The sequence below is a fragment of the Enoplosus armatus genome, chromosome 21, assembly GCF_043641665.1.
Source record: "Enoplosus armatus isolate fEnoArm2 chromosome 21, fEnoArm2.hap1, whole genome shotgun sequence".
NCBI lineage: Eukaryota > Metazoa > Chordata > Actinopteri > Centrarchiformes > Enoplosidae > Enoplosus > Enoplosus armatus.
Window position 1 is genome coordinate 14,486,226 of NC_092200.1, and position 26,548 is coordinate 14,512,773.

Here is a 26,548-nt window from a genome sequence, read left to right on the forward strand (position 1 = left end):
GCTGTCCAACATCCTTTTGTTTTCAAAATAAATAATCACCATGATCTCAAAATTCCTTTCATTGAGTTGAAATACCACAAACCCAAACGGCAACTAAATAAAGAGGCCAATCAGAAATTATTCTTATTATCAGTCTATGACAGGAACAGAATGACAGCTCACAGTGGTGCTTTTGCATAAAATGTCCAAACATAATGATTCACTCACGCAAATAAAAGGTTCAGCCCAAGATGCATCACTGAACAAACCATTCAACACAAAGCAAATACTGTACATATTGCGAATAGATGCGAACTTACCTGTAATTTCTTGATACTGTAGTTAAATTTCAGAATCAGAATCAGAGTCAGAAATACTTTATTGATCCCCGGGGGGGAAATTTAATCATATAATACTTTTTTTTGGTAAAAGTAATGATTATACCAGACATCCCAGAAGATGTGATGAATTATACCGAAGGTAGAAGAAGAGTTTCAGTGGGTTTATGAGTCCTGCACTGTGACCACAGCTAACATAAATGTCATGAGGCTTTGTTGAAAACTGTAATATAGCAGTGCTTTGGTGAAGAGAATAGGGTCTGTATCTTAGAAAGATGCATTTATTTGGTTTGTTTAACCATTCATTTCCAAGCCCTATCATCATAGCTCTGTGCAGCTGGGGGTATTTGCATTCAGAGAGGAACTTGGGCTTGCTGCATGATAATATTTGCTGTAAAAAATGAGCAAGTTAACTAATAAGAAATGCCTGTTTCTGTCACTACGGTGGATGCACTAATAAGTTTCAGTGTGGTTGTAGCCTTTGTTTCTTTTACTGTAATTTCATACAGCACACAACGAGCCTATGGGTAGCAAGCGGAAGAGGTGAGGAACTGGGTGAGGGGGAGGGAAGAGAGACATTGAGAGAACCGGAGAGAGAGAGAGAGAGAGAGAGTGTGTGTGAGTGTGAGTGAGTGAGAGAGAGAGAGAGAGAGAGGAGGAGTGCAGGGTGCGCTCCATCCACAGCCTCAGTACACCGGACTGTCATCCTTGGAGCGGCTCCCCGCATCTTCACCAGCTCTGCCGTGCTCCAGTTCCGCTTTCATCGGGTTTTACAGTTGGCGGATATAGCATGGATACGATTTAAGTGCTACCGAGCTGTCAGCAGTTTTACTTGCTAAAAAAAACTAATTCTCTTAAAGCTCGCTCGGCTTAAGGCAGAATAATGATGGAGTATTGGAGGCAATGCGCGCTGTGGTTAATTAACTGCAAGGTGCTTCCAGCTAACCACCGGGTTACATGGGAGTCTGCACAGGTATTTGACTTGGCCCAAACGCTCCGGGATGGGGTCCTCCTCTGCCATCTGCTTAACAACCTGAGACCCCAGTCCATCAACCTAAAGGAAATAAACCTCCGACCGCAAATGTCACAGGTAAGAGACGACATCCCTAATGTGTGTTCCTCGCTCCGTCGCCAAACTACAACTTAGCCCCTTTGGATGGCGCGCAACCAGACTTCGTAAGGACTACGCTAGTTTAAAGTTTCCTCACTTCTCGCAAAAAGAACATACGTGTTAGAAAATGATTGAAGCTTCTTCTAATTGGAAATGGCTATGTATCAAATTCGGCATAATGTAATCCACACATTAGCACTTGGTTTCTGGAAAATGTCAACTTTTTACAATCTTGGTGACCAGTCGCTAACGGCCCCACAGTATATTTTGGTGGCGGAAAACGGTACAAGTAAGACATCAACACATTATCTTCGTTGAAATGTAATACGCACCAGTCCATGTTTGTATGTGGAATGTATACCGAAGAATAAAGGTGGCCCTTGTCACTGTATAGAGCTCTTAATTGTTGCTATCACGTGAGTACCTCTGACAGTGAGCAAAGAAACAATAAATTGCTAAAGAATTGGACGGAATGTTGTAGCCATCCACTGGGGCCAACTTATTTAATTTAATTGGGGCCAGCTATTTAATGTCATACTGTGGGCGAAAATGACAAAAACTTTCTTTGATTCATTTACTTCACCTTGTGGTATAAGTTACTTACAGTGACCTGAACTGTTAAGTACAGAGCTCCTCAATCTGCCCTCTATAGGCCTAGGTGATGTAGATACACAGGGGATAAAGGTTAGGTGGTGATGAGGCTTTGTTGTGGTGTATCCTAATCAGAAAAGTGGATTTATCTCATTGGATTAACAACACGCATAAATAATCCGGTATTTTAACAATATATTTTTTATTGAAAATCCAAACAAATAAGCTATTAGTTTGGCTTGAATGGCAATATGAAGGAACAAAGGCATTCAGAGGCATATTATTTTTTATATGTAGTGATATAACTAAAAGAACTAACTCATGTAACTACTACTGTACAACAACTCAATCTTTATTACTACTCTTACTAGAAATCCCACATAGATAGATAGATAGATAGATAGATGGATAGAGACAGTAGATAGATAGAGAGATAGATAGAGACAGTAGATAGATAGATAGATAGATAGATAGATAGAGACAGTAGATAGATAGAGAGATAGATAGAGACAGTAGATAGATAGAGAGATAGATAGAGAGATAGATAGAGACAGTAGATAGATAGATAGATAGATAGATAGATAGATAGATAGATAGAGACAGTAGATAGATAGAGAGATAGATAGATAGATAGATAGAGACAGTAGATAGATAGATAGATAGATAGATAGATAGATAGATAGATAGATAGAGACAGTAGATAGATAGATAGATAGATAGATAGATAGAGACAGTAGATAGATAGATAGATAGATAGATAGATAGAGACAGTAGATAGATAGATAGATAGATAGATAGAGACAGTAGATAGATAGATAGATAGAGTAGATAGATAGATAGATAGATAGAGTAGATAGATAGATAGATAGATAGATAGATAGATAGAGATCTGTGGCCATGTGACTCCTGATACCATCTGCTTCAATAACAGGACAGCCGGAGCCACGACCAGATTAACATTCGCCTTCATAACAGTGAATCTGGGTGTCTGGCTCGGTGACAACACACAGTGAGGTAGACACTCACCTACAGAGCCTGCAGACCTGTTGTAGAAAAATTAAACTGTACCAGTAACACACACACACACACACACACACACAGACTACAGTATATTACTCTGTAATGGATGCCCTGATGCTCTCATCTGATGTAAAACAGGTGATTACGGTTTAAATATGAGTACTATGGATGTACTGCGGAACTGATGGAGAGGGGGATTGGGCTTGTTTCTTGGAAAAAGCACTCCAAACTCAATGTCACAGTGGGACGGTCAATATGATATGCTGTTACTGTTCCTGCAAATTATAATTGGTCATCCGCTGTTCAACTTGAGCGCGCTGGTCAAGTGGACAATTTAAAAAAAGCACAGAGGACTTTAATGGAAATCGACTGTCCTAGGATCCGTTTACTCAGAGATTTCAGACAAAACTAGATTTGGGACTGTAAGAGGAGAAGCTGATTGGTCCCTTTACTGTTCGAAATTATGCTAGCACCAATACAATTACTGATAGAGAGGCATCAGTAGGTCAGTGTTTGCTGTCAGTCATGACATAATGACACACAACGGAGCTGCCATGCGTAGAGGGGTTGTGAACCATACTTATGCTCAGTTCCTGGCCTGGCTTACACTGGGTTATTTTTAGGCAGAGTTTGTTTTATGCATGGCTGGATGGCTTACTCACATCGAGGCAGTGATGAAGCTACATTCAGAGGTAAATTAGCATCAGTAGCAGGTTTAGGCACAATCCCATACATATCCAAATGGCATGTGCGAGTTCAAGCGTATGTGAGCATATACTGTGTTTTGAACTGCATTCCCAGAGGCCAGTTAAATAATGTGTCCAGTGAGATCTAGATACACCTAGACATGTAAAGTGCATCACTTCCTGTTCACCATAGGATCTTTTTTGGGGGGAAAAACCTACCAGACAATGCTTATAACAGGAATTATGAACTCTCTCATGACCTCCCTGTAGGTTTAGTTACTGTTGTGGCAAAATGTACATTTATAAATCCATAAGTATGTCAGTAGATCATGACTCGTGGCTTCCCCATTCACATATTCACACCGCGTGATGCTGAACTGCCTCTACGAGCACACCACTGCTCAACTACAAATGGGCGTCAACAACACCCCCCAGGAACTTTCCTCCCTCAGTCTCCTCAAAGTTACATTTACATAACTGAGGGTGGAGTTGCTTCCCCTTTCTGCCTGCATAATGCATGAGGGCCGTGGCAGCTACTTTATCATTGGCCAATAATAACACATGGGACGCCACTGTGGCCTCACCCATGGGACCTATGAGATGGAAAGACAAAGGCGGTGGAGGGACAGGGCTACAAAGAGCCTGTCTGGCCTCCACAGACGCATCTCTGAGGACATAAAGGGCCCTGAAGGGCTAGCCCGCTGTGCTGGTGTTAGCTGGATAGTTAAAGCACAATGCATCAGATGCTCTGGAGGGTTCACATGTGTGATGTTGGCATCAGGACGGGCTGCTTCTCATTCTGCAACATTAATTGTGTTGCATGGGCAATAGTGAGTCAGTGCTGTTTAGAAATGGGCTCATGGAAGGGCAGCAAAGATCCAGCAAACTACTTGTATGCAGGAAAAATAGCCAGGGTCAGTCTATTTACTGATTACATGAGTTGATCTGTGCTGAAGCCTCTCCTTTGGAGAAAGACGAAGAATGATGCATGGGGGGTTGTGTGTGTGTGTGTGTGTGTGTGTGTACAAGGTTTGTTATCACTTTTTAAAATGAAGAGTTTAAAGTTCCAGTTAAGGGCTTTAGGTCAGTGTAAAGCAAAAATTTCACCCCCTCTTTGATCATTGTTTTATGGGGCTGCAATGAACCAATTACACAGTCTAGACACAGTTCAACCACAGCAACTGCATTTTTTGCTTTTCTACCAGAGAAAACACCACATAATCAGTAGTTGTTTTTTGTCTCACTCTGTGAAAATCGGCGGTTTAGCGTTAAGGGGAACTATGGATTGCTTGTCATGGCGCAATGAAGCGACCATGTGGTCAAACATGAAGCATGCAGTCTTTCCATCCTCCTGTTTCTTGCAACATTTGGGTCGGTGTTCTGCAGAATCTCAGTTTTTACTGAGAAGACTGAGGATATATTCCAAACGCTGCATATGTAAGTTGGTAGCAAAGACATTAACCTCCTTGTGTGGGTGTTTTCTTTCATCATTCAGTCATAATGCTGCTAGCAGGAGAGTGCTAAAAACAAACTAGCTGGCAGGCTAGCAGATTATGACCGAGAATGAGGCAGCCATTGATGTTTCAGTTCAAACAAACAACTGCTTAAATACATAAAACTGAGGTTGTGTTGGGGGTTCAAATGTATGTAACTTTATAATTTCATAGAAATTAGATAGAATTTGCCCTGACACCCCTGACTTGTTAAGCCTGCTGTTGCCATGTCTCCCATGACACGGGGTTGTAAACTGCCGATTCAGAATAAGGACATTGTTGCGAACCCACCGGCAGCTGAAAGTCTCTCACACAGACCAGCCGTGCGCCTCAACATGCACAGGAAATCAGGAAATGGAATAAGAGGAAGGAAGTGAAACCAAACATGCCCTCGATCAAGCTCACACCAAAGCACCGAGATGTCAGACACAATGAGGAGAAAAGCCGCCTCTCTCTCTTCTCACAGCAAAAAAACCCCAAAAAACCCCACTTTGCTCTTCATTGAGCCGCCTTCAAAAAGACTTCAAGGCCCGCTCTTCACTTTTGGAAAGTGAAAGTGAGAGAAAGAGCGAGTATGAGCAAGAGTCAGGTCTAATTTTAACGAGCGCCGGGCGGCAGAAAGTGTTTCACAGAGCAACAAAGTACATCAGGAAAGACAAGAGAGAAAAGGCTTCATAGATGTGACACAGATTCAAGACCAGCATAGGGATGCTACACAATTAACACATGTATGAATTCATTATCTGTTTATTTTAATGTCATACAGAATACAGTAATGTTAGGCTACATACAGTTAGCTACCAGGCATAGCTTAGAGCATATATACATACAGACGACCACTGCTGAAACATATGACGGATTCTGCTCATTAAATAACACAACTAATTTGTGTCATTTCGACGGGTATGCAGCAGGTGTGTTGTTTCAAATCGGGCAACTGACCTGAATTTGACTCCTGGAGACCTTGGCAAGCGTATTATATTTGTACATATAGTACACTTAGAGAACACTATTATACATTATACATGGTACATATGTATATTTTATTAAGCTGAGACCAAAATTTCAAACAAAGAAGAGAAAAGCCGGTTTCACACAGCAAACACTCCGTACAGAAGGCTTCAAAGGCCGAGGCTCGCTCTTCAGTCGCAAGGACAAAAGTTAGAAAGAGATTGTGTGGGAGAGTGAGAGAGACAGAGAGAGAATGTCTTGATTTGCTTTTTGGCTCCTGCAGAATAAGACCTCTGCTTGAGTTACAACTTACAGCCACATAACAGATTGTTATTCTGTGTAAAACCATAAGATAAGACGTCCCAAATGTTAGCACATAAGGTGTTACTTTTAGGACACCTGTGCCTATTATCGACTGCCATTACTTTCTTGTGATGTGTTTTGCAACAGAGTGAAACTCATTCGTATGAACTTTTCCTTTTTGTGGTGGTGATAAACCAAAGTGGAGTTGTGTCTTTGAGTTTTTGGTGCATTCTCCTCCATCAGCTCTCTTCTTAACTGAATGCCACATAGCAGAACGCCGTCTGTGGCCCTCATATGCAAGTAGAGGTGACCTTTCAGCTATTTTGTGTCTCAGAAATAATTTATTATATGATAAAATTGATAACGGTTTGCATTGGAACGTAAATATGCTGCTGTTCTGCTTCCTTTGTTTTCCCTCATATTGTGTAGAAAATGTCCCCTTCTCGGTTGTTTCTATTGGAATAATAAGGCGTAGTAAGAATTATGGGTCGGGTTTCAGTGAGCTTACTTCGCACTTAACATTTTCATCTATATTGCATGCATACTCATACCTTTAGCCTACTAAATCTGCATACTAATATTGCACATACAACAAATTGCATGCTAGAATGCAGTGTGGGAGCATTAGGACCCAGCCTGGGAGTCCCTTGATGTCGACCCCTGAGTTACTGTGGCTTGGCTGCCCTCGTTGATTCATTTTGAAGAAAGGATTGCACCTGTCAGTGTGTAAACACCACATTACTGCCGCCACGCATGTCGCGTCGGAACAAGGCACCACAGCCTCCCATTTACAATTCCAGTGCAGCGTAATGCAGTCGCACTGGTTTGTTCCGCCGTGTCATCCCAATGACACGCACACTTGTGCTCTGCTTCATGTACAGTGACATGGACGCAGATATTTGCAAAGATAAGATTCTGCAGCACCTCACTTGTGCACGTACATGTGCAGAGAGCCAACTGACCTTTTCACTCCGTCACCAAGGTAACATGCTTGCGCCACAGCCAACCGGTAAAGGCTGTGCTCCAATGCACATTAAAGGATAGATAATGTATATGCTGATTTTATTAGGAGATATTCAGTGGTGGAGAATGCACCTGCAATCAATGTTTATTATGTTACTCAATTCTGGCGTGGGCGATTCAGTTAATCACTGTTGAGTGCTCTGGAAGCTCTTGAGAAAGTCAATACTGTCTATTGTCTTTACCGGCAAACAATCATCATCATAAGTGACATTTTAAGTGTAGTCAGGGACTTACTCACATCAGAGGAGACTTCTCAGCATACAGGATCATTTTAAATAGTAACATTAAAAATGATGATAGCAAGATTTTTTTTTATCTTGAATGAAATGTCATGATGCTATTTAAAAGACAGTGAGCAGTCAGGAATTGTAGATTGAGATCCAGATGATACCAACCCACAACCATGATCATAGCCAGCAGCAGTGTGTCTGCAACCTTTTCCTGTCAGGTTCACCGTAGTGGAAACCTGGAGCCAAGCTCTACACAAAGCTGATTTAAGACCCATAAAAAACCTCTGTGGACCTGTGTATACCTTTTGTGTGCATAACGTATATGAGTTTCTTTTCTTTCTTTCTTTGTGTATGTGCAAGTGTGTGGACCCAGTATGGGTATGGATAACGCCTGCTGCAGATTATTGACCCCATGTCTTTTTCAGTGGGGACAGTTATGTATAAGGCGTCCTGCTCCGAGCGACTGCAGGGTAGAAGTGATGGATGACGGTTGTCTATTGGAGATGTGAATGACCTTATTTGTGTGATGGAGAAAGAGTAAGAATCCCTGCAATACAGTGGGAATAGTAGTGACTCCATACATGCATGACACAGCACACACAGGGGATAAGGAAAAGGGATAGGGACGTACAAGTCAATATATTGTCTATGTACCAATACAGTATAATGTATGATACACAGTTTCCTTGGAGGCTCTAACTTGCCAGAAATAACACTGAAAACATTGAATACTTTTTGGCAAGAAAATGGACAAACTTGCGGTTTATTAGCTCAAACGTTTGACTTTTACAGCACTGATACTGTATCAGCATTCACAAACCTATATCGGTCAGACCCCACACCTGAATGGGCACATACACACACACACACACACACACACACACACACACACGGGTCAGATAGCAGTCGATAGAAGAACATTATTCACACTTTTTTTTAATACAAGAGGTAGAAAATCAGGGGGAGTAGAAGGAGGAAGACGAGGAGGGATGCAGTCTGCTCACCATTCATGCTTCAGTGTGTGCATTTAATTTAGTGCGACACACAGTTTATATGATATTCAATCTCCACCACCCTTACTCTTAATAAACCTTCTTTTGAGCCAATCAAACACTGTTGAGCTAAAACTACTTGACCTGGGAGGCTGTAGCCAAGAGGGGTTCATATCTCATGCAGTAAGGCTAATTCAATTCCCTTATCTAGTGGGGGGATGGAGTACATGTGGGGGTCATTGGGGTTAAAACCAGGATTTAATGGAAAATGGCTTCTGAGACACTATTGGTGTTGTGGGGGAGGTACAGAGATGGAAGGGTGGGGGGTTGGAGTTGGGTTTTCCCTTATTGCCTTATTGTCATTACATGAAAGAATCTGAGAAGCATAAATGCCTGAGTGAAAATGCTGGTCCTGCAGTGTGGACGGGGAAATCAAAGCTTTTCTGAAAGCAGAAATGTCAGGAGGCCCGTTCTCTGTCATCTTCAATTCTTTCTGAGATTGTTCATTTTAAATGTCACTACAGTTGATCATGCAGTTCGGGTTGCTATTAATTGTCATTTATGTTAATGCTGTCAGACGACTTTGAGAACGTAAAGAAATGAATTGATTGACACATCAGCGCACCTGCATTGTATGTTTGGCTGTATCTTAACACAGTATCAACGATCAGGAGGTGACAGAAAGGAGGTTTAACCTGCCGAGACCAAGCAGTAACCAGGCAGACGCTGAAAGAGGTTTAGTGGTTAACCTATTGCTGTGGTGCTTCAGTGTGTACAGTAATCGTTTTAAAACTGTGCTTGGGCAACATGACCAACTCGTCTTGACATTTTCGATTGTACTGGCCTTTATAAGAGGATATAGGAGCATGTATGTCGTTTGCTGCAAAGTAAAAAAAGTATTTAGAAAAGCACTGAAATAACTTTTTGAAAATGACTATTGTGGACATGGCCTCAGTCTGTTATATGGAAGTTAAAGGAGTAGTTTTGACATTTTTGGAAGTTCATGTATTCTCTTTCTGGCAGAGAATGAGAGGAGGACAAACTATAAGGCTACAGCACTCAGCTTTTTAGCTTAGCACAAAGACTGGAAACAGCTAATCTGGCTCTGTCCAAAAACAAAATCTTATTAATAAATACATTTAACATATTATCACCTTATAAATTTGATATTGCAAACTTGTTAGCAAACAGTGCCTGTTTACACATTAAGCAGACACAGAGCAACATTAGCATTCACATGGAGTCATGTTTCTAGGCACCTGAAAAATGTGATATTCACTCTTCTTTCAGCTCTGTTTTAGTCTCCACAAACTCCTGAGGGACGTACCAGGCTATTTAGATGCTAAATGTTCCACTACGTTCACAAGCTAGTTGCTAACTTTGTCTTTCTGTGGGAAAGGTAGCATATAGTGGGTTTATTTGGCCCTTTTTGCCAAACCAAAACAGTAAAGCTGTGGGCCGTAAATCCAGAACGATGAGCTGAAAGATGCTCAGACTGTAGAGTCTGTGATAATTATCTGTGGGTTTGTTACTATGAATGACCTTTCACATTACACAGTCATGTGATCCGTTGTTAATATAAACTTTTTTATTAGTGCAGCTTTAACACTTAGCTACAAGTTCTCATTTTCCTTCTTTTGCCCACAATTACGTAACACAGTGAATGGAAGGATTAGCAGGAGCACCACAGAGCTATCTCCTGGAAACACAGATCACTTTCATGCCATTTCCTCTCCTCACCTAGTGAGGGAGGTGACCAATGAGCCAAAGCCCTGAAAAAACAGAGTAGTTCCGCACCGGACATGTGATAAGGTAAAGAGGTGATAAAGCACAGAGGTGATAGCAAAAACTAGCAGGGGATATTCGGAGTCACGAAAGTGACTGGAAAAAGTGACTGGAAAGATCATCTGCATGCTACGTCATTGTTTTTCAGTCATGTGCCGCTGCAGACCAAGAGTCTGTGAGTTTTCATTTCAACCAAACAAGCAGCTCATTTCACAGTTTAGCACACCTTAAACCAAAGAGGAGGAACTATGAAATCAGTTACCACAGTGTATTGCTGGAATGAAACGCTGCTGACCGCTGCATTATGTTGACTATATTCCATTGAGATAAGTAAGCCGATGGGTGTCTGGCTGGGCTGTCTGCTGTGATGAGGGAGCAGCGGTTTTGTCAGTGTCAGCAGACCTTCGCCTACGTTCCACCTCCCATTTCCTGGTTACACAGCTGACAAAAGCTCCAACATGACATGGATGTGACCTGATCGCTTGGATTGGGATATGTCACCCACTGGGTATGACTTGGAGAGTCTTGACAAAAGAGCTCCACAGACCAGGCATGTGCGCATTATCTCATTCACTCCGGACACAATATGTCAGCGATGTAATCCAGCAGGGGTTAGAAACTGACAGACGCATGTCTTATTAGCATTTTTCCCCTTGACATTGCTTAAGCATGGTTTCCTCTTTACTTTCCCCTCACTGCTATCATATAAGAGAGTCAGACAGAGAGGGAGAGCTTTTAACTACCAAATTAGATTCTTTGAACAGGCCTTGATTACCCCTGCAAGAGACTCATCCATTTGATGGCCATTAATTGATGCTCAACAAGGTTTAAGCAGTAAGATGGCCAAACTCTCTGGCTGTCTTTCATTGCGTTGATCTATGAGAGAACAAGAGCAGGATTTCATTAAGCTCCACAATACGCATGGGGGCCATAAAAAGGCTCCAGCTTGTTGCTATGGAGCTTTGACTTGTACCAAGGAATACATAAGCAGAAACTGGATACTTATTGTGGATACAGAGCACGACCTGGCTCATATCAAAAGCACAGCAGCGAGATGGCTTGTCTTACGGGAAGATTTGTTTTTGCCCTATATTCCAGATGGTTGGTCTTTTAGATGAAATGCACTGGTGGGGTTTTAAGCCCTCCATAGACTGGTCTTGTATAAGCTATGCGTTTTCATCCAAACTGAGTCAACGTGTGTTTGGAGCTTCCTGCGGAGATGTTGCAGCACAATCTTCCGTCCTTAATTCCTTATTCTACACAACAAGGTTATTTGCAGGTTTCACTGAAATGCAGAAATGGGTATGCTAACATTGTTGGTTATATTTGCCTTGGATTTGGTACAGTTTCACTTGGTACATTTATGAATACCAGGGTTATAATTAGAGCCCAACCAATACTGTTTGTGAAAATCTGACAAAAATGTTCAAAAACATTAAATGAAGAAGCATGTTTGATAAGGACCACCTACATTAGAATTGGGTCATGTTAGTAACTACATAATGGCGACATTGTCTCTTAATTACTTAAAACATATCTTTGGCATTTCAGACTGCGATTTTTCCGTTTATTACATATATGCAGATATCTCTGTATATCTGTCATAAGCTAATATTGGTCGATGTTCGCTGTAATCATTTGGGATGAGGATTTATTTCTATAGCTTTCAAGTCTTTTGACTAAAAAGGTCCACTTACTAGCTTTTCCCAGGCCTTTCAACTGCATCACATGGTCTTCTGAAGTCGATGGATTTGTCTTGCTTTTATCTTTCATGTTTTATTTCAGCTTTCAAGGATTAGTTAGGGACATTTTGGAGTCACTGATTCACTTTCTGGATGAGAGTTAGATGTGGATGGAAAGATCGACACCACTCTGCTGTCTATACCCTAACATGAAGCTACGGCACACCAGCCAGCTAGCTTAGCTTTGCATAAAGACAGGAAACTGGGGGAAACAGCTAGCCTGGGTCAGCCCAAATGTAACAGAATCCCCTCCTAACAGCACTTCATAAGCTAAAGAGATCTAACTACTCAATAATTATAACTTGTTTGTAAATGATTAGAGAAAAACAGAGTAATGCTCTCAGTGAAGCTTTCCTGTCTAAATAAAGGTTATTAAAAAACTGTGAAACCACAAATTGTAATTTTTACACTTTGGGTTTTGTATGGATTAAACAAAGAAGTTCTAAATGTGGTAATTAGTGAGCTTCAGGGGAACTGGTTGACGGTTTGTTTTGCTTTCAGATATAGCCAGGCTAGCTGATTCCCATCTTTGTGCTGCTGGTAGCTTCATATTTACTGCAAAGACATGAGAGTGGTATTGATCTTCTCATCTAACTTCTGACAGGAAAGTGAAGAAATGTATTTCACAAAATGAATTTTAGTTTTCTATGACATCGGCTCATACATGCTACAACAACACATGCATGCAGATACATTCACCTCCTGAGCCCCAGAGTCACTAATGCAGAAGAAAAGCAGTCAGTGGAACAGTTACTGGTTGCCTCATGCTACTACACTCTTGTTAATACAATTCCCTCTCTACTGTTTTCAGCTCAGTGCAGAAGAGACAGGGGTTTTTCATATGCGCTCTGTGAAGCTGCTTCCCTCAGATAATACACTGAGGTCCTTTGGGACTCTCCAGAGACTCCAGGCAGACAAGATGTGCTTGTCTGATAAAAGAAAGTGATGTGTACAAGTGTAAACATTCAATATTATTCACTCAGTGCTCGCTCGATGCTTTACGCTGCCTCTTATCTGGAGCTCACTGGCTGGGGGCTTTTCTCTCTCTTGTGAAGCCATCTGTAAAGCCTAATTCAACTGGAGAAGACAGGCATTTCATATTTGATGCATGGACATGCGCTGTGTAGACAAATCTGATTGCGCTTTGTACCACAAGGGCGAAGGTGTGTTATGAATAACAGAATAAGTCCGGCTGCTTTGCTTCTTCTCGTGAGCTCTTTGTTTTTTTTCAAGCTGACGCCGACTGAATTATTTTCTCAAAGGTTGTCAAACTCGATTACAGTCAGATTCCACATATTAACAGGGTTGTGCTCTTGTTCAGAAACAGGAACGGGCTAATGAAGTTCACTTCCTGTAAACCTGTTACCCAAGAAGAAAAAGAAGAAGATGATGATGGTGATGATGATGATGATGATGATGATGAAGCATTGTTATATGGAAACCTATCTCTGGAGAATTTCAAAGCTGACACTTAATGCTGATAGGCATTCAAATTAGGGCAACTTCCCCGTGTAGCTGCCAATTAAACTGCAACTTTGATGCTTCGGGTCCTTTTTCTTGCACTGTTTGAGTTAATTAGTCCACCTCTGTATGTACTGCAATGTTTTCAGTTGTCTGTGTTCGTTGTGGATGTTGGCCCTTTGTACTGGTGCAGCCATAACGCCTCACCACATAAAGGCAAAAATCACAACCGCATGGTTGGTCTTGCACTGCGCCTTTCTGTTGGCTGGGATATTTTGTTGTCTTTGTACCCCTGCATGTCAATATTGACACGGCACCAGTTCCATCATGCAAGCATCCTTTTACTGAAAAAGAAAAGTAGCAACAGCTCAGACTGTTTTCAGTGCGACAGGAATGCAGTGAAATGCACATTTACAGATGAGGTCATCGCTGTGCTCTGTTGTGGACACAAAGTGATGTGGCCAGGAAAACTTCACTTTCTGAGACATCTCTTTCATCAGCATCCTTTTTTTTGTTCCATCCTGTATCAACTACAGGAAGGCCAATGGGCGTAAGTCACAGATACTGCGCGTTGGCTAACTGTAGTGTGTTGACACCTTCCCCTTCACTTACTGCCTGCCACTCGGCACTCTTCATAAACAGTTAACCACCTCAGGAAACCTTACTTAATACTGTGGCTTTTCTCCGTTTCGTTGGTTTCTTGGGCAGCATTCAGCGCTAACTGCCGCATAATTTGGACAAATAGATTCTGGATGAAGCCCCATTAACGTCATTAGAGGAAGACTTAGTTTGCAGACGAGGCAGAAAACACGAGCATTCTCAGTAAATGACCTTGTTTTTTAGGAGGAGTGACCTATTGATTGTTTGATTCAATTTTCTTGGGTTAAGGTGCTTCCTCAGCTGTAATTAAGTCCACAGTGTATAAAAAATAGCTGAGGAAGAGTGTCCTGTTGTTTTCCTCTGCGTTAGAGTGCTTGCATTACGTTACTTTACCCTTTATGGAAATTAGTTTATGACTCATATTGAATCGTCATGACATCAGGATGAATTTAGACACAGAATTCCCTTTATTTAGCTATTACATTCCACGTCCTGGGAAAACAAAGCTTGGATGCATCCAAAGTAACATATTTTCTGTTTCCAGTTTGTTTGGAATAAAAAAACGTAGTTTATCACAGATCACTGTACATGTTGGCCAATGATTAACAAGAAATTGCAGTACAGAAATGCCAGATGTATATATTTGAGGTGATTTACAGCCATGTTAGCGGCTCTGTGAGGCTGTACACAGTGATGCTTTGAGCTCATAGCTAACGTCAACATGGTAACATGCTCACAATGCTAAGAACATGTACACTGAATATTTGTAGTATCTGTAAACAGAGAGGTGAGAAACCATAAAAGAACACAGTGGGAGTAAATTACAATACTGCTTCACTGTCAAAATGCAAATATAAGGAGAGATCTGGTCTTAAAGCAGTCATTGATACATTTGTTTTGTTTACAATCTCATCATGCTGTATCAGGAGTAAATAGGATGTCTGCCTTTCTCTCCCTGCACTGTTATATTATCTCTCTCTAATTGTGCACCACTCCACTGTCCCATTTCAGCAGGAAATACATCATATTAATGAAACAAGATGCTCTCATGGTGCCTATAAACACTGATTCATCTATCTTTTAGAGCTGCGGTCCTCATGTGTGTCTCGCAGGTCCTCAGCTGCACGCCCTGATTAGGCTGCCAGAGTGAAAGCCAGCAGACAGAATAGAAAAAGCAGCAGTATCTGAACCCATTCAGTGACAAATACACGCACAGCTCTTTGAAAAGGAAAGATAATAACACATCATATCATATCATTTGTGCATCATGTCATACTGTTTGTACACTACATGACTTGCTCACAGATGAACCCCTTTCTGTCCAGTTCCTGTGCCTGAAGAACATCAGGACCTTCCTGGCAGCGTGCAGCGAGATATACGGCATGAAGAAAAGTGAGCTGTTCGAGGCCTTTGACCTTTTCGACGTCAGGGACTTTGGAAAGGTAAGGCAGCACTACTCTGACAGAGACAGAACGAGACAGAGGGTTCGGGTCTTGGTAATGAAAGCATGCATGTCAACCCTCACTGTGTTTGCCAGCTGTCCCCAGATACAGAACTGAATTACTCAAATGTGCTTTTAAGCCCAATCTTGTTTTTGTGTGGAAGTTAAAATGATTTATAATTGAAAGAACTCCTTTATCTTTGACTTGGATTTTAAATTGTTATGAAGGTCTTTGGATATGCATCCAGCGTCTGTGCTCCTTTTTGATATTTCAGCCAAATTGTAGATAATCTTTGTTTAGTTCATGTCAGTGTAACAGCAATTTCAGTGGCCTCTGGATCATAGATGTTCTTACGGGCATAGCAGGTGCTAATAAACACAGCATTAGGCCATATTGCAGCTCTCCTCACACTCCTAAACTCTAAAGCTGAAGTCAGCAACATGACCTAGCAGTTTAATCACTTCCTCTCATTAGATTGAGAATGCCTCAGCGTGCAGGCTTTATGAGGGGTTAAAAGTCTGGCCTCGGGTTCATTACTTTCATAGAACTCTCCGTCTCTGCTTGTAGTGCTGTGAAACTGTCTGCGGCTCTTTGACAGCCCTGCCGCTGCTCTCGTGAGGTCCCCAGGAGGTTTAATTAGAAAGCCTTGAGCAGAGAGAGGGTGCTGCTGGACCCTGGTGCACACGATGTGGGGCGTTGGAATGTGTGTCTATGTGTCAGTGGGAGAAACACTTGATTTACGTGTTGTCATCCTCCACTTAGTCATGATAAAATCTGTGAAGAAGTGGCATCTAGAGCATCAAGGGCGGCTGGAAATCCTCCAGTGACACCAACAATTATTATAACATCAGTGATTAATATTATACAGCTGAAATGAAAAAAAACAGAAGTGAAACACAGACTGTGACATAACTGATCTGTGAGTTTCCTGAGCCGCTAAACCAGCGCCGTAAAGACTAGAAAAGCTGCGCCGGCTAAAATAGAAGCGCCCCGTCAAAATTTTAAATCCCTTAATAATTTATTGATTATAGGTCCGGGTCCGGATAGGACGGCGTCTGGGTCCGGACTCGGACCGCGGTCCGCCTGTTAGTGACCTATGCTCTAAAGGGTTCCCCCGCCAGAGGTCGACTCTTTATCATTTTGCTGTTTGTGTTTTCGTAACTGAAAATGTAAGATGACTAATCAGCCAATATCCACTGAAAAACATTCACTTAATGAAGGCTTTGACTTAAAAAAGATATGTTAATACTGTCTCTCAGATGAACTGTTAATGATGTAATATGTACGGGGAAAAAAGGCATTACAGATCTTGTGAAAATATACCTCTGAGAATAGAGAATGGGAAAATGAGAAAGGCTTTAGATATGGTCAACAGCACCCTCTTTTATCCCTACTTGAACGTTAATTTTCGCTGCCGTGCTGAGCTGAATTAAGTAGCTGAGAGAATTAAGTCATCTATTCATTAAGTCATCTATAATTAAAACACATTTGGACCGCTGGCAAGTTTCTTTTTTCAACCTCATAGAGAAATATTTTCACAGAAAATCTACAGAAGAACCGGCAGTGGCTCAGCGAATTAGGATATGCAAATACAAATCTTTATCCTTACTCCTGAAATGTTACTGTTAGGGGCTTTGTAGATGTGTTCATCCTCTTGCTTTTGCATTCCTATTTAAAATTCAGTCCCGGTATGCATTTTAAAGAAACACATTGAAAAACAGGGTTTTATAGACAAAAGCTGCTACTGGGAAAGCCCATTTCTAAAAAACATACTTAGTCACAAAAACACCATGTCTGATCAGTCCCAATCATTAAATCCAGTTAATTAACATTAAATGGATTTTCAACAGAAAGAGTATCACAGTCATTTATCTTAAATGTTAAGTCAAATGTTAAATGAGAAGACTGATACCACTCTCGTCTGTAAGCAAAAATGAAGCTAGAGCCAGCAGCCGGTTAGCTTAGCTAAGTGTAAAAACAACACTTTGCGGTTTTTACATAGGGGTTTTTGGCTGGGCTGTGATTTTGTGCAGATTAAACAAGCGAAATGTCATGTGTTCATTAGTGAGCTTTAGAAGTGCTGGTGGGCAGGCTGGCTGTAGCTTTATATTTAACGGACAGATATGAGATATGAGGTATCGATCTTCTCATCTAACTCTCAGCAAGAAAGCAAAGTGTATTTCCCAATGTTGAACTGTTGCTTTAATATTCTACATTTTCTCTAGTTGTTTAAGCAGTTAGCGTTTTCAGAATATTGCACCCCAACAATAAATGTTCGATCCTTTTTTCTGATAGCTCTTATCATAGCTTGACATTAAATGACTTAATGTCAGTACTTGATAACTGTGTGAGGTGGAATTTCTCTGTCCAGTTAGGTTTTTGGTTCCTCCCTGACCAATTTCAGACGAGATGATGTCAAGCGCAGCCCCCTTTTCAGTTTTTACAATGTCCTATTCCATCGTCATTCAGCTCAGGGATTTCAGTTTGCTCAAGCACAACACTTTGATGACTCTCTTGAGTGAATCCCACATTGCCCAGAGTGAATTTAACATATCTGAAATTAGACAGCAAGCTGGCCCCGTAATCCTCGCTTGGCTGGCTCTGCCGAGGCTAATGGAGTGAGGAGAGGGGGGAACGGGCGAAGCTGCCACTCACCTGCAGTTCCAGCATTTTTTTGTTTGTTTTTAAAAATAGCTGCTGGACTGCTACTGAATAAAACATCAAGCCTGTTTATTCTAAAGTTTATGTGGTAGTCCTGATAGCGACTACGCGAGGAAACACGTGCTGGATCTTTCTCTCTTTGTTCCTCAACAGTGGTGCCGTGTAATCTTAAAGGTATTTACCATGCTGTTCTTCTTGACTCCTCGGCAGTCAAGGAAGAGTCCCTGATGAGATACAGGTCTTAAAAAGGAGACGTGAGAACTTGCGTATTTGAATTTGTAGTAACACTGGTACATCTGACAAACAGCTTTTGACTTGTTGGTGTTCCTGGATTCAAACTGTGGTCCCGAACAACACTGCAATACCAGGAAAACTGATCAATACAGCAGGTCGGTCTGTAGCCCTTTCCCCTCAGTGTGGGAACATCTGGTTTGCACATCTGTCTTGTAGACATATGGAGGGTTGTGGGCTCTATAGGGAGAAGAGAAACTTGGCTGCATAGAGCATTGTACACACACTGATACACACCTGGCAGAGAGAGAGGAAGGGTGAGAGAGCACCAGAGTGGATGGTGTGAGGTATTCAGAGAAGATATTGAGAGCTATAATATCTTCTTGGTGATTCAAGTCTTATTTTTATCTGTGGAGGCATTTGGTGGCTATTTGATTGAGGAGATGAGGCATAAAACTGATGTCACCATGAGCTTTAGTAGTTTTACCATACCAACGCAATGTCTATATACAGAGAATAGAGTATATAATGAAGCTTTGCTGACATGACCCAAGAACCCTCTGATCTCGTGTAAAAACATGATGTATCCTGATGATTGAAAATACATGCTGCCATCATCATCCCTGAAAGTGAATGACTCCCTCACTTCTATTTTATTGCTAATTCCAGTCGCCTCCTATCGGCTCGTTTCAAAATAGAATCAAAGTGCTGACAGGAGCTTTCCATACTCTCAGTCACATGATGGACAGTGGCTCACTACTTGGAAAAAATGAGTGTCGTAGACCGACCCGTTAAATAATGCAGCATACTGAAACCAATAACAGTAGCACGTCGCCTTCACTGCGGTGCTTTTCATTCAGCCGGCTGTTTGTAAGATGGCCTCACTGACCACAGATCTGCTTGTTCAGTGACAGTGGCATCTCATTCACCAAGCCACACGTTCTCATCTCAAACAGTGTGAAACAGTTTATTACCTAATAAATGCATTATGCAACTAATATAATAAACAAATTCAGATAATTACACATAATAAATATGTTTTTAATTGAAACATTACAGCAGCATGTCTTTTCACCACCTGAACCTGATATTTAATACTAATGACTAAATACTAATACTGATATCAAACAACTACTATTTACAGTATGTGCATTATATATATTACCACTGGAACAAAAGGAACATTTCCTCAAGGAACACTCATTTCCTCTCTTGACAAGAGTTAGATGAGAAGATTGATACCACTCTCTTCTTTCTGTATAGTGTTATGTAGTTATTGCTAGCAGCCAGTTAGCTTAGCTTAGCATAAAGACTGCGAAAAGTCTTTATGCTAAGTCTGCTTGTCTGGATCTCTCTGAATATAAGAAAAGCTGCCCACCAACACCTCCAATGCTTACTAATTAAAACACAGCAAAGTCTCCAGGAAGTCATTGTGCCCATCCAGGCAGGAAATAGGCCCACACATAAAACTACAAGTAGTTATTTTTTCACTTGCAATGGTTTTGTTAAACTGCTTTTTTTTGTGTGCCATATTTCAGTTTGAAATGTAATATTGAATACTAGTATTTACTATGATTGAAGACCCTAGTTAAATTCTCAAAGACAGGCCTTGGAAACAAAAAGCACATCTGGATGATTGATGAACAGTGTGGCCTTCATGTGGGCTGATTCCTACTCAGTAAAGTAACCTCAGTTCATCTCCCACCCTCCATTCTGTAGACTATGCAAATCTTGCTGCACCGCAACTTCCTTTAAAATGGGCCAGGAGATGCCACACCTGCATGTGTATATACGTATTATATGTAAATAATCTGGCAATAAGAGATCGATGTGGGATGCTCTTGTTTTTGCAGCTGCATGCTATTCATCCACCGGCAATGAAATCACCCCACGTTGACTCTAGATAACGTGTGGCAATTACATTAGTCAGACACAGAAAGGTTTAAATGTTCCTCCCACCACTTGAGTCTACACTTGTTTTGAAGCAGGTTTGCTGTAGTTAACAATTAGCCTTTTCAGTAATGTAAATGAAGGGAGTGCTGACAACACAATTACATATTATTGAGAGAAGTTCACCAGCGCACTCTTATGAGCAAGATGTGTTTGAAAGCCTCGCATATGATTGTTTTGAAGAAGTTCTACCACTGGCTGTCTGTTTAGGTGGATCAAGATGCTGATTATGTTTTGGTGGGGGGTGGAAAATGACTGGGGGAGGGGAAAGCAAAGATGGAAAGGAAGAGGGAGACAGACTGAGAGGGTTTATTGATTAACGTCTTCCTCCTCAATTGTATGTGATAAATTTAACTGTGGAAACCCACTAAGGGCTGATGCATCTCCTGACCAGCCCCCCCAAGTCATCTCTCCCTCTCTGTCTCTTTCCTTTGTCCTTCAGCTGTGCTCTCTCCAGCAGATCTGTGTGGTCAGATATCATATGTCTGCTTTCCTGCTAATGGATACTTGGGTTGTATCTTTGTACTGCATGGCTAAGCTGCAGTAACAGTGGTCCACAGTCGCTTTGGAGGCAAGTTTTAATGGCTGCCATTAGAACTAGATTAGTGTAGTGGATGGTCAATATATTGGGTTGGTATTGGTGTTTTATTAAAAATCACATATTGACAGGTCAGTGTCCCCCTCCTCTGAATATGATGGCGGTTCCTCCTAGACCAGTGCTGTCATCAAGAGGATTACCAGGGAAATCTTTCTAGTGTGGTGTAGGAGGTTTTACTTTATAGCTTCAGGAGGTGTCAGTCGGTTAAAACTGCAATTAAACCGTCAGCCTTAAGGAGCTGTGGACCCAGCTAGAACATATTCATTAGTCTGGCTTGGACTGCAGAGCCTTACTTTCGCCATCATGGTCTAAATGCTGTTTCAATTGCTTCTTTATCTTGAGAGAACGATACAAAAGATACAAATACACAGGAAACATTTTGAAAGTTTGTGGTGTTTTGGGCTCACAAATGTGGCCGTCAAAAACCCACATTGGTCAAAACGTTTGCAGCTGTGAACAGCACGTTTGTTTGCTTGACCGAACACATACAAAAACTATTTTCTTGATTTTATTGGCACATGGCCAATAACCTTTCTCTGGCAGACATTTTGACTTGTCAATTGCAGGTGTATGAACTGTCATTAATGATGGCTCCATTCCAGTGTGTAGCTTGACCGAGGAAGTCACAGTATGTATGTGGACAGTTTGTGTGTGGAGAGTTCGGATTCTCACATTCATACCTCTGGATGTTTGTCTGTAATCCACCCTGACTTAATTTTTTTGGACTGTGAGAAGAAACTGAGGCTAAAAAGAGTTAAAAAGGAGTCCGACCTGCATACAGCAGGAACTATATTATCACCTGAGTTCAGTCGGCACTGTAGAGTAATCTGTCGGGTGACTTTAGAAATGTTTGCTCTAAAATCACACATTTACCTCAAGTTCCAATGTTCATGCTATGTCTGAAAAAGCCACCACGCTTCACTTACTTTCACTTACAATGCATTTGGAGTGAATTTTCTCCAAAACAATTTGATGGAACCTGCTGTAAAGCTGCTGCGCTGAAAGCTCTGTGGATAATTTATAGACTCCTAGTGACAGACAGCATGACAGCAGCTTCCACTGGAATCACACTTTTCATATCAACCGGCTTTCCTCGAGCGTGAATGCACGCACACATGTGCAAACACACACACACACACACACAAACACACACAAACACACACACAACCCTTGTTTGCTGAAGATTGCTTGGCCAGAGAGCTCTGTGTCTCCCTGCTTGCTGGCTGCAGAGATGGATTGCCTCTTTGATTGTTTCAGCGTGTCAGAGAGAAACGTCTTTGATGATTGTGGACAGCTGTTTGATCCCTGTGTGAGCACAGTGGATGTCTTAGCTGTGGCAACCCCCACCTAGGTTGCCACAGTTGAAGGGATATTTCATCTGCGCTGCGTACACACATGAATACACACTTCTACAAAGGCAGCACATTAGGCTTGTCATGGGGAGCGTATGGGTCTAGACATGAATCTTCTCCCACATTGTGACACGTGCAGACAAAATATGTTTGTTGCTTTGACAGGCTCCTACACTGTATTTTACTTTGTTCACCATTGGTCAAAAGTTTCAGAGAATCTTCTTGGCTTTACTACGGCGCAAAGGTGAGCACAGGTGATGCTCATGCAGCAACAACAGAGCTTAAGGTGTTATGCTGTTTCTACAATGGCTTTGTCCGAACCTGACTTTTATTGTCCCTCCACCCTCTCACCCCGGTGGTCTGCTTGTTTACTGTTCTGATCTGTGGTACGTTGGTACAGAATTGTGGTACAGAATCAGATAAAACTACACAAACGCTTGTTGTTGTCTTCTCAGGGATCTCTCTTTTTTTTAAACAGTCAGTTCGCTGACTGGCATTTACTCTCGACAACTACAGTGCCGAGCTACAAAGCTAGCTGATAGGAGGCGATCACTTTGTTCATGTAGAAAAAGACTTGCCACTGGTCTGTCCTGAGTGCAAATAGTATAGACATAAACATGCAGAGAGCATATTAACCAGGTTACAGCCATAAGTTTCTTTTTTGCCAGCTTGCAAATGTAACTTTAATTAGCTACCGTTACAGCTGAGTGAATCTGCTGACAGTATGACTTATTAGCATAAACGTTTACTGGCTACAACTTTTTAAAATCTCAATTTTGATGTAACAACAATGAATCATTCATCTCTAGCGCCCGTTTTAACGCACAGTATGCAGGGTAAAAAGTAATGATGAGTGAAGAGTTAGCATGTCTGTTCGGACCACCTGTATGGGCCACAAAGAAGTTCAAAACAAGTTAATGAATTATTGAGGCTAAAACGTGCACACAATAGGAGTAGGGTTTCAGACTGCGATTGATTGTCTAACTGCAGTTAGACTGTAGTTTGACTGGAACTGATTTCAGACCACCTTGTTCACGTGGATTGTATCTCTCTCAGGTTCAAAAAAAGTGTTTAAAGTGAACTGCCCCCAAATTCAGACTGAAGTCCCACTATGAAAGCACCCTTCTTTGTGATGTCAGATAGTGGGCTGAAAGAAAGAATGAAAGAAAAATAGACTGAAGCATTTGAACAACCTCTCTATGATAAGACCCTGTAAGAGGGTTTATAGGAAATTAGCTGAAATTGGAGAAATATTGGCACCAGTATGGCTGGAGTGAGGCAGAGGCTACCAGTCCATCTCCAATGCGAATTTTTAAACGTGAATGAGGGAAAACGATGTTTTGCGTATGAGTGTGTCTGTGAGTGCCTACGTGCTAGTGTTTGCATGTGTGTGTGTTAGAGCTAGCAGTGGCTCCCCTGAGGACTGACTCATCTCAAGTTTCAGTAAGCAGCAGGAAACAGGAAGAGGAAACGGTCACCACAGAGCCCCTCTGGAGTTGTTTCTTTCTGTGTGTGGATATATTCAAATTCAGCTTCAGGTGAAATGCTGCATTTACGCCAGTGTAATCAGTATCCATATTTGTGTGTAGATACAACACACTGGCAGATGTGCTCCACTCCTCCCCATGCTGTCAAAATCAAAACTATCTCCCCTGGTGTGTTGTTTTTCTCACTAAGGCCTCATGGGGCCCAACAAGCCTGTCAAAAGCTCGACGTGTGTGTGTGTGTGACCAAGACAATTGAACTTCCCCTAATTTCTTGAGCTTCTCTCAAGCTTGTTGTTCTGTTAGGGGCTCTATCAAGTACCCACTGTTCCTGTGACTGGGCCCCGGCCCCTGGAGGTGGAAATGTGTGTGTGAAGAGAGTGTATGACAGAGAGAAATAAATAGACAGACAAAAGGTTGCTGCAAGTGGAAAACTGGATGGGGGAAACTTGTATGCTTGCCACTTTTTTGGTCTACTGTGTGTGTGTGAGTGTGTACATCCTTGCCCCATACCAGTTCAAAGGGAGCCTCCCATCGAGTGTGTAACACATAAACACTGCAGGTAGTCCTACAGTGAAAAGACACTTCCTCATTCTAAAAAGTTGAATGGATTTGTGAGTCTTTTCAACTGCATATAAAAGAGAAAAAACAAATATACAGTATGTATTTATTTGTTTCATTGTAATTCTTCCTGGTGTAATCTTTTATTTCAATTAAAAGATACCTTTCATAATGGATTGTGATTTGAGATGCAATACAAACACTTACCCCTGTTGTCCTGCTGCATTATTGATTGACAGTGCTCAGCAAATAATGCAAGGTTAACAGTAATTCTGCTTGCAGGGACCTTAGTGTGAGGGCTTTACATCTCACGGTGTTGCTGGGTATTGAGGTTACCTGGCCGTGCAGACATGCCAGGTATTTATAGGCCACTGCTGAGTCTGGGCAGCCAGAGAGCATGTGAAGCTGAGCCACTGTGGTCAGGATCAAAGACTTCTACAAAGACTGAAGTGCAGGTCTACAAACCAGCCCTCCTCCCCTTGCTGTCCTACTTTCTGACAGCTTCAATACTGACTGCTACCTGGAACTACAGACCTACATCTCACTGTGACTAAATCGTACATAATAGGGTTAGACTGATGTATTGGTTTGCAAGGCTGCTGCTGGCCTGATCTGCTCTAGTCAGTGTTGTAGACTTGTTTTAACAGTTAAAGAAATAAAGAAAATAATTGTAGCATTTATCACATCTACAATATTTAAAAAGGAACTCTTTCAAATGTAACAACAAATTGGATTCCACAGAAATATGCAGCAATATAGTATATGTTTATAGTCACTGTTATTTGATTAGTAGTATTGCTCTGGATTTCAGTGCAGAGGGTTATTGTTTTCTATGGACAAAATATTATTCTGGTGGCTTTTCCACTCTGACAAGAAGAAAACATGGGGGCTTGAAAAGGCCTCAGAATATCAGCTAAATATTTATCTCAGTAGCTTCAATGGTAGCCCTGATACAGGACCATATATGTATCTTAGTCCTACATGGACAACTCTCGTAACTTGGACGTGGCAGTTGCAGATCAACACATACAATTTGTTACGGGAAGAATGTTGAACATATGGGTCTCCACATACTGTACATGCTGTAAAAGGCAATACATACAGTGTTAAATCAGTGATGCCCCAAAGTATAAAAACAACATGTTTTGGTGTTATGTGGTTTATGTGCCGGACTATTTCTTGGCCAGGTACAAGGACTCCCTGCGGATAAGTGAGCAGAGATGCCAGGACATTAGTTTACCTCCATGCAGGACCTTTATATGTCGAATACGTTCCTGGATCCAGGCTACTTCAATCCAAAAGTAACAGCCTCCAAAATGTCAGTAAAGTTCTACTAACTGCACAGTTTTTGCTATATCGACAATAAGAATCTTCATCTTCATAGTACTTCAAAAACCACCAGACAAGCCTCAACATGCAGTTCAGTTATACAGAATCAAGCTGGAAAGCTTTGATCCCGCTTACAGATGACTGTATGAGGTGCATTTACATTCAGAACATGAATTGCCCACGGTCAGTGTCCTCTTCCAGATGGGCAACCATGCGCTGAGATGGAGTAATGTTTAGATTCTGCATGGTGATTTCACTCTCTTCAGTCCACTATCTGCCCGCTTTGAGGCAAGTCTCCCTTGGGCACCTGCCGGCTTCATCTAGAAGAGCAATGAGGGAGATTTTATTTTCAACAAGTGCAATCCGTGTCTCTGACACATCTTTAAAAACTTTCTTCTAAATCTTTCATGAGGTGCCAGAGGCAACATCTGTCATCTCTCCAACGTATCTGAGCTAACAGCAGCGAATGGGATTTCACAGGGACGTTTATGTTCTTCTGATCTGGCTGAGATGTTTTTCTGTAATATAAAGATCTTGTAGAAGCCAGGCAGAGGATTCTATGTATGTCAATGATGCTTTTTCCAGATGCTTAAGGCTCCAACTATAGGGGGGTTGGGGTCTTTTCTTCTCTGTAT

The 26,548-nt window shown here is 41.6% G+C and overlaps 1 protein-coding gene across 1 annotated transcript in view; it reads left to right on the forward strand.

The window, feature by feature from the left end:
* The first annotated feature begins 1,200 nt into the window (after window positions 1-1,200).
* The window catches only part of LOC139304648 (guanine nucleotide exchange factor VAV3), an 81,544-nt gene continuing 56,196 nt past the window's right edge, over window positions 1,201-26,548 (forward strand). The window contains exons 1-2 of the mRNA XM_070928568.1: window positions 1,201-1,407; window positions 15,631-15,747. Coding sequence (XP_070784669.1) covers window positions 1,201-1,407; window positions 15,631-15,747 — 324 coding nt within the window. The remainder of the gene's footprint in view (window positions 1,408-15,630; window positions 15,748-26,548) is intronic.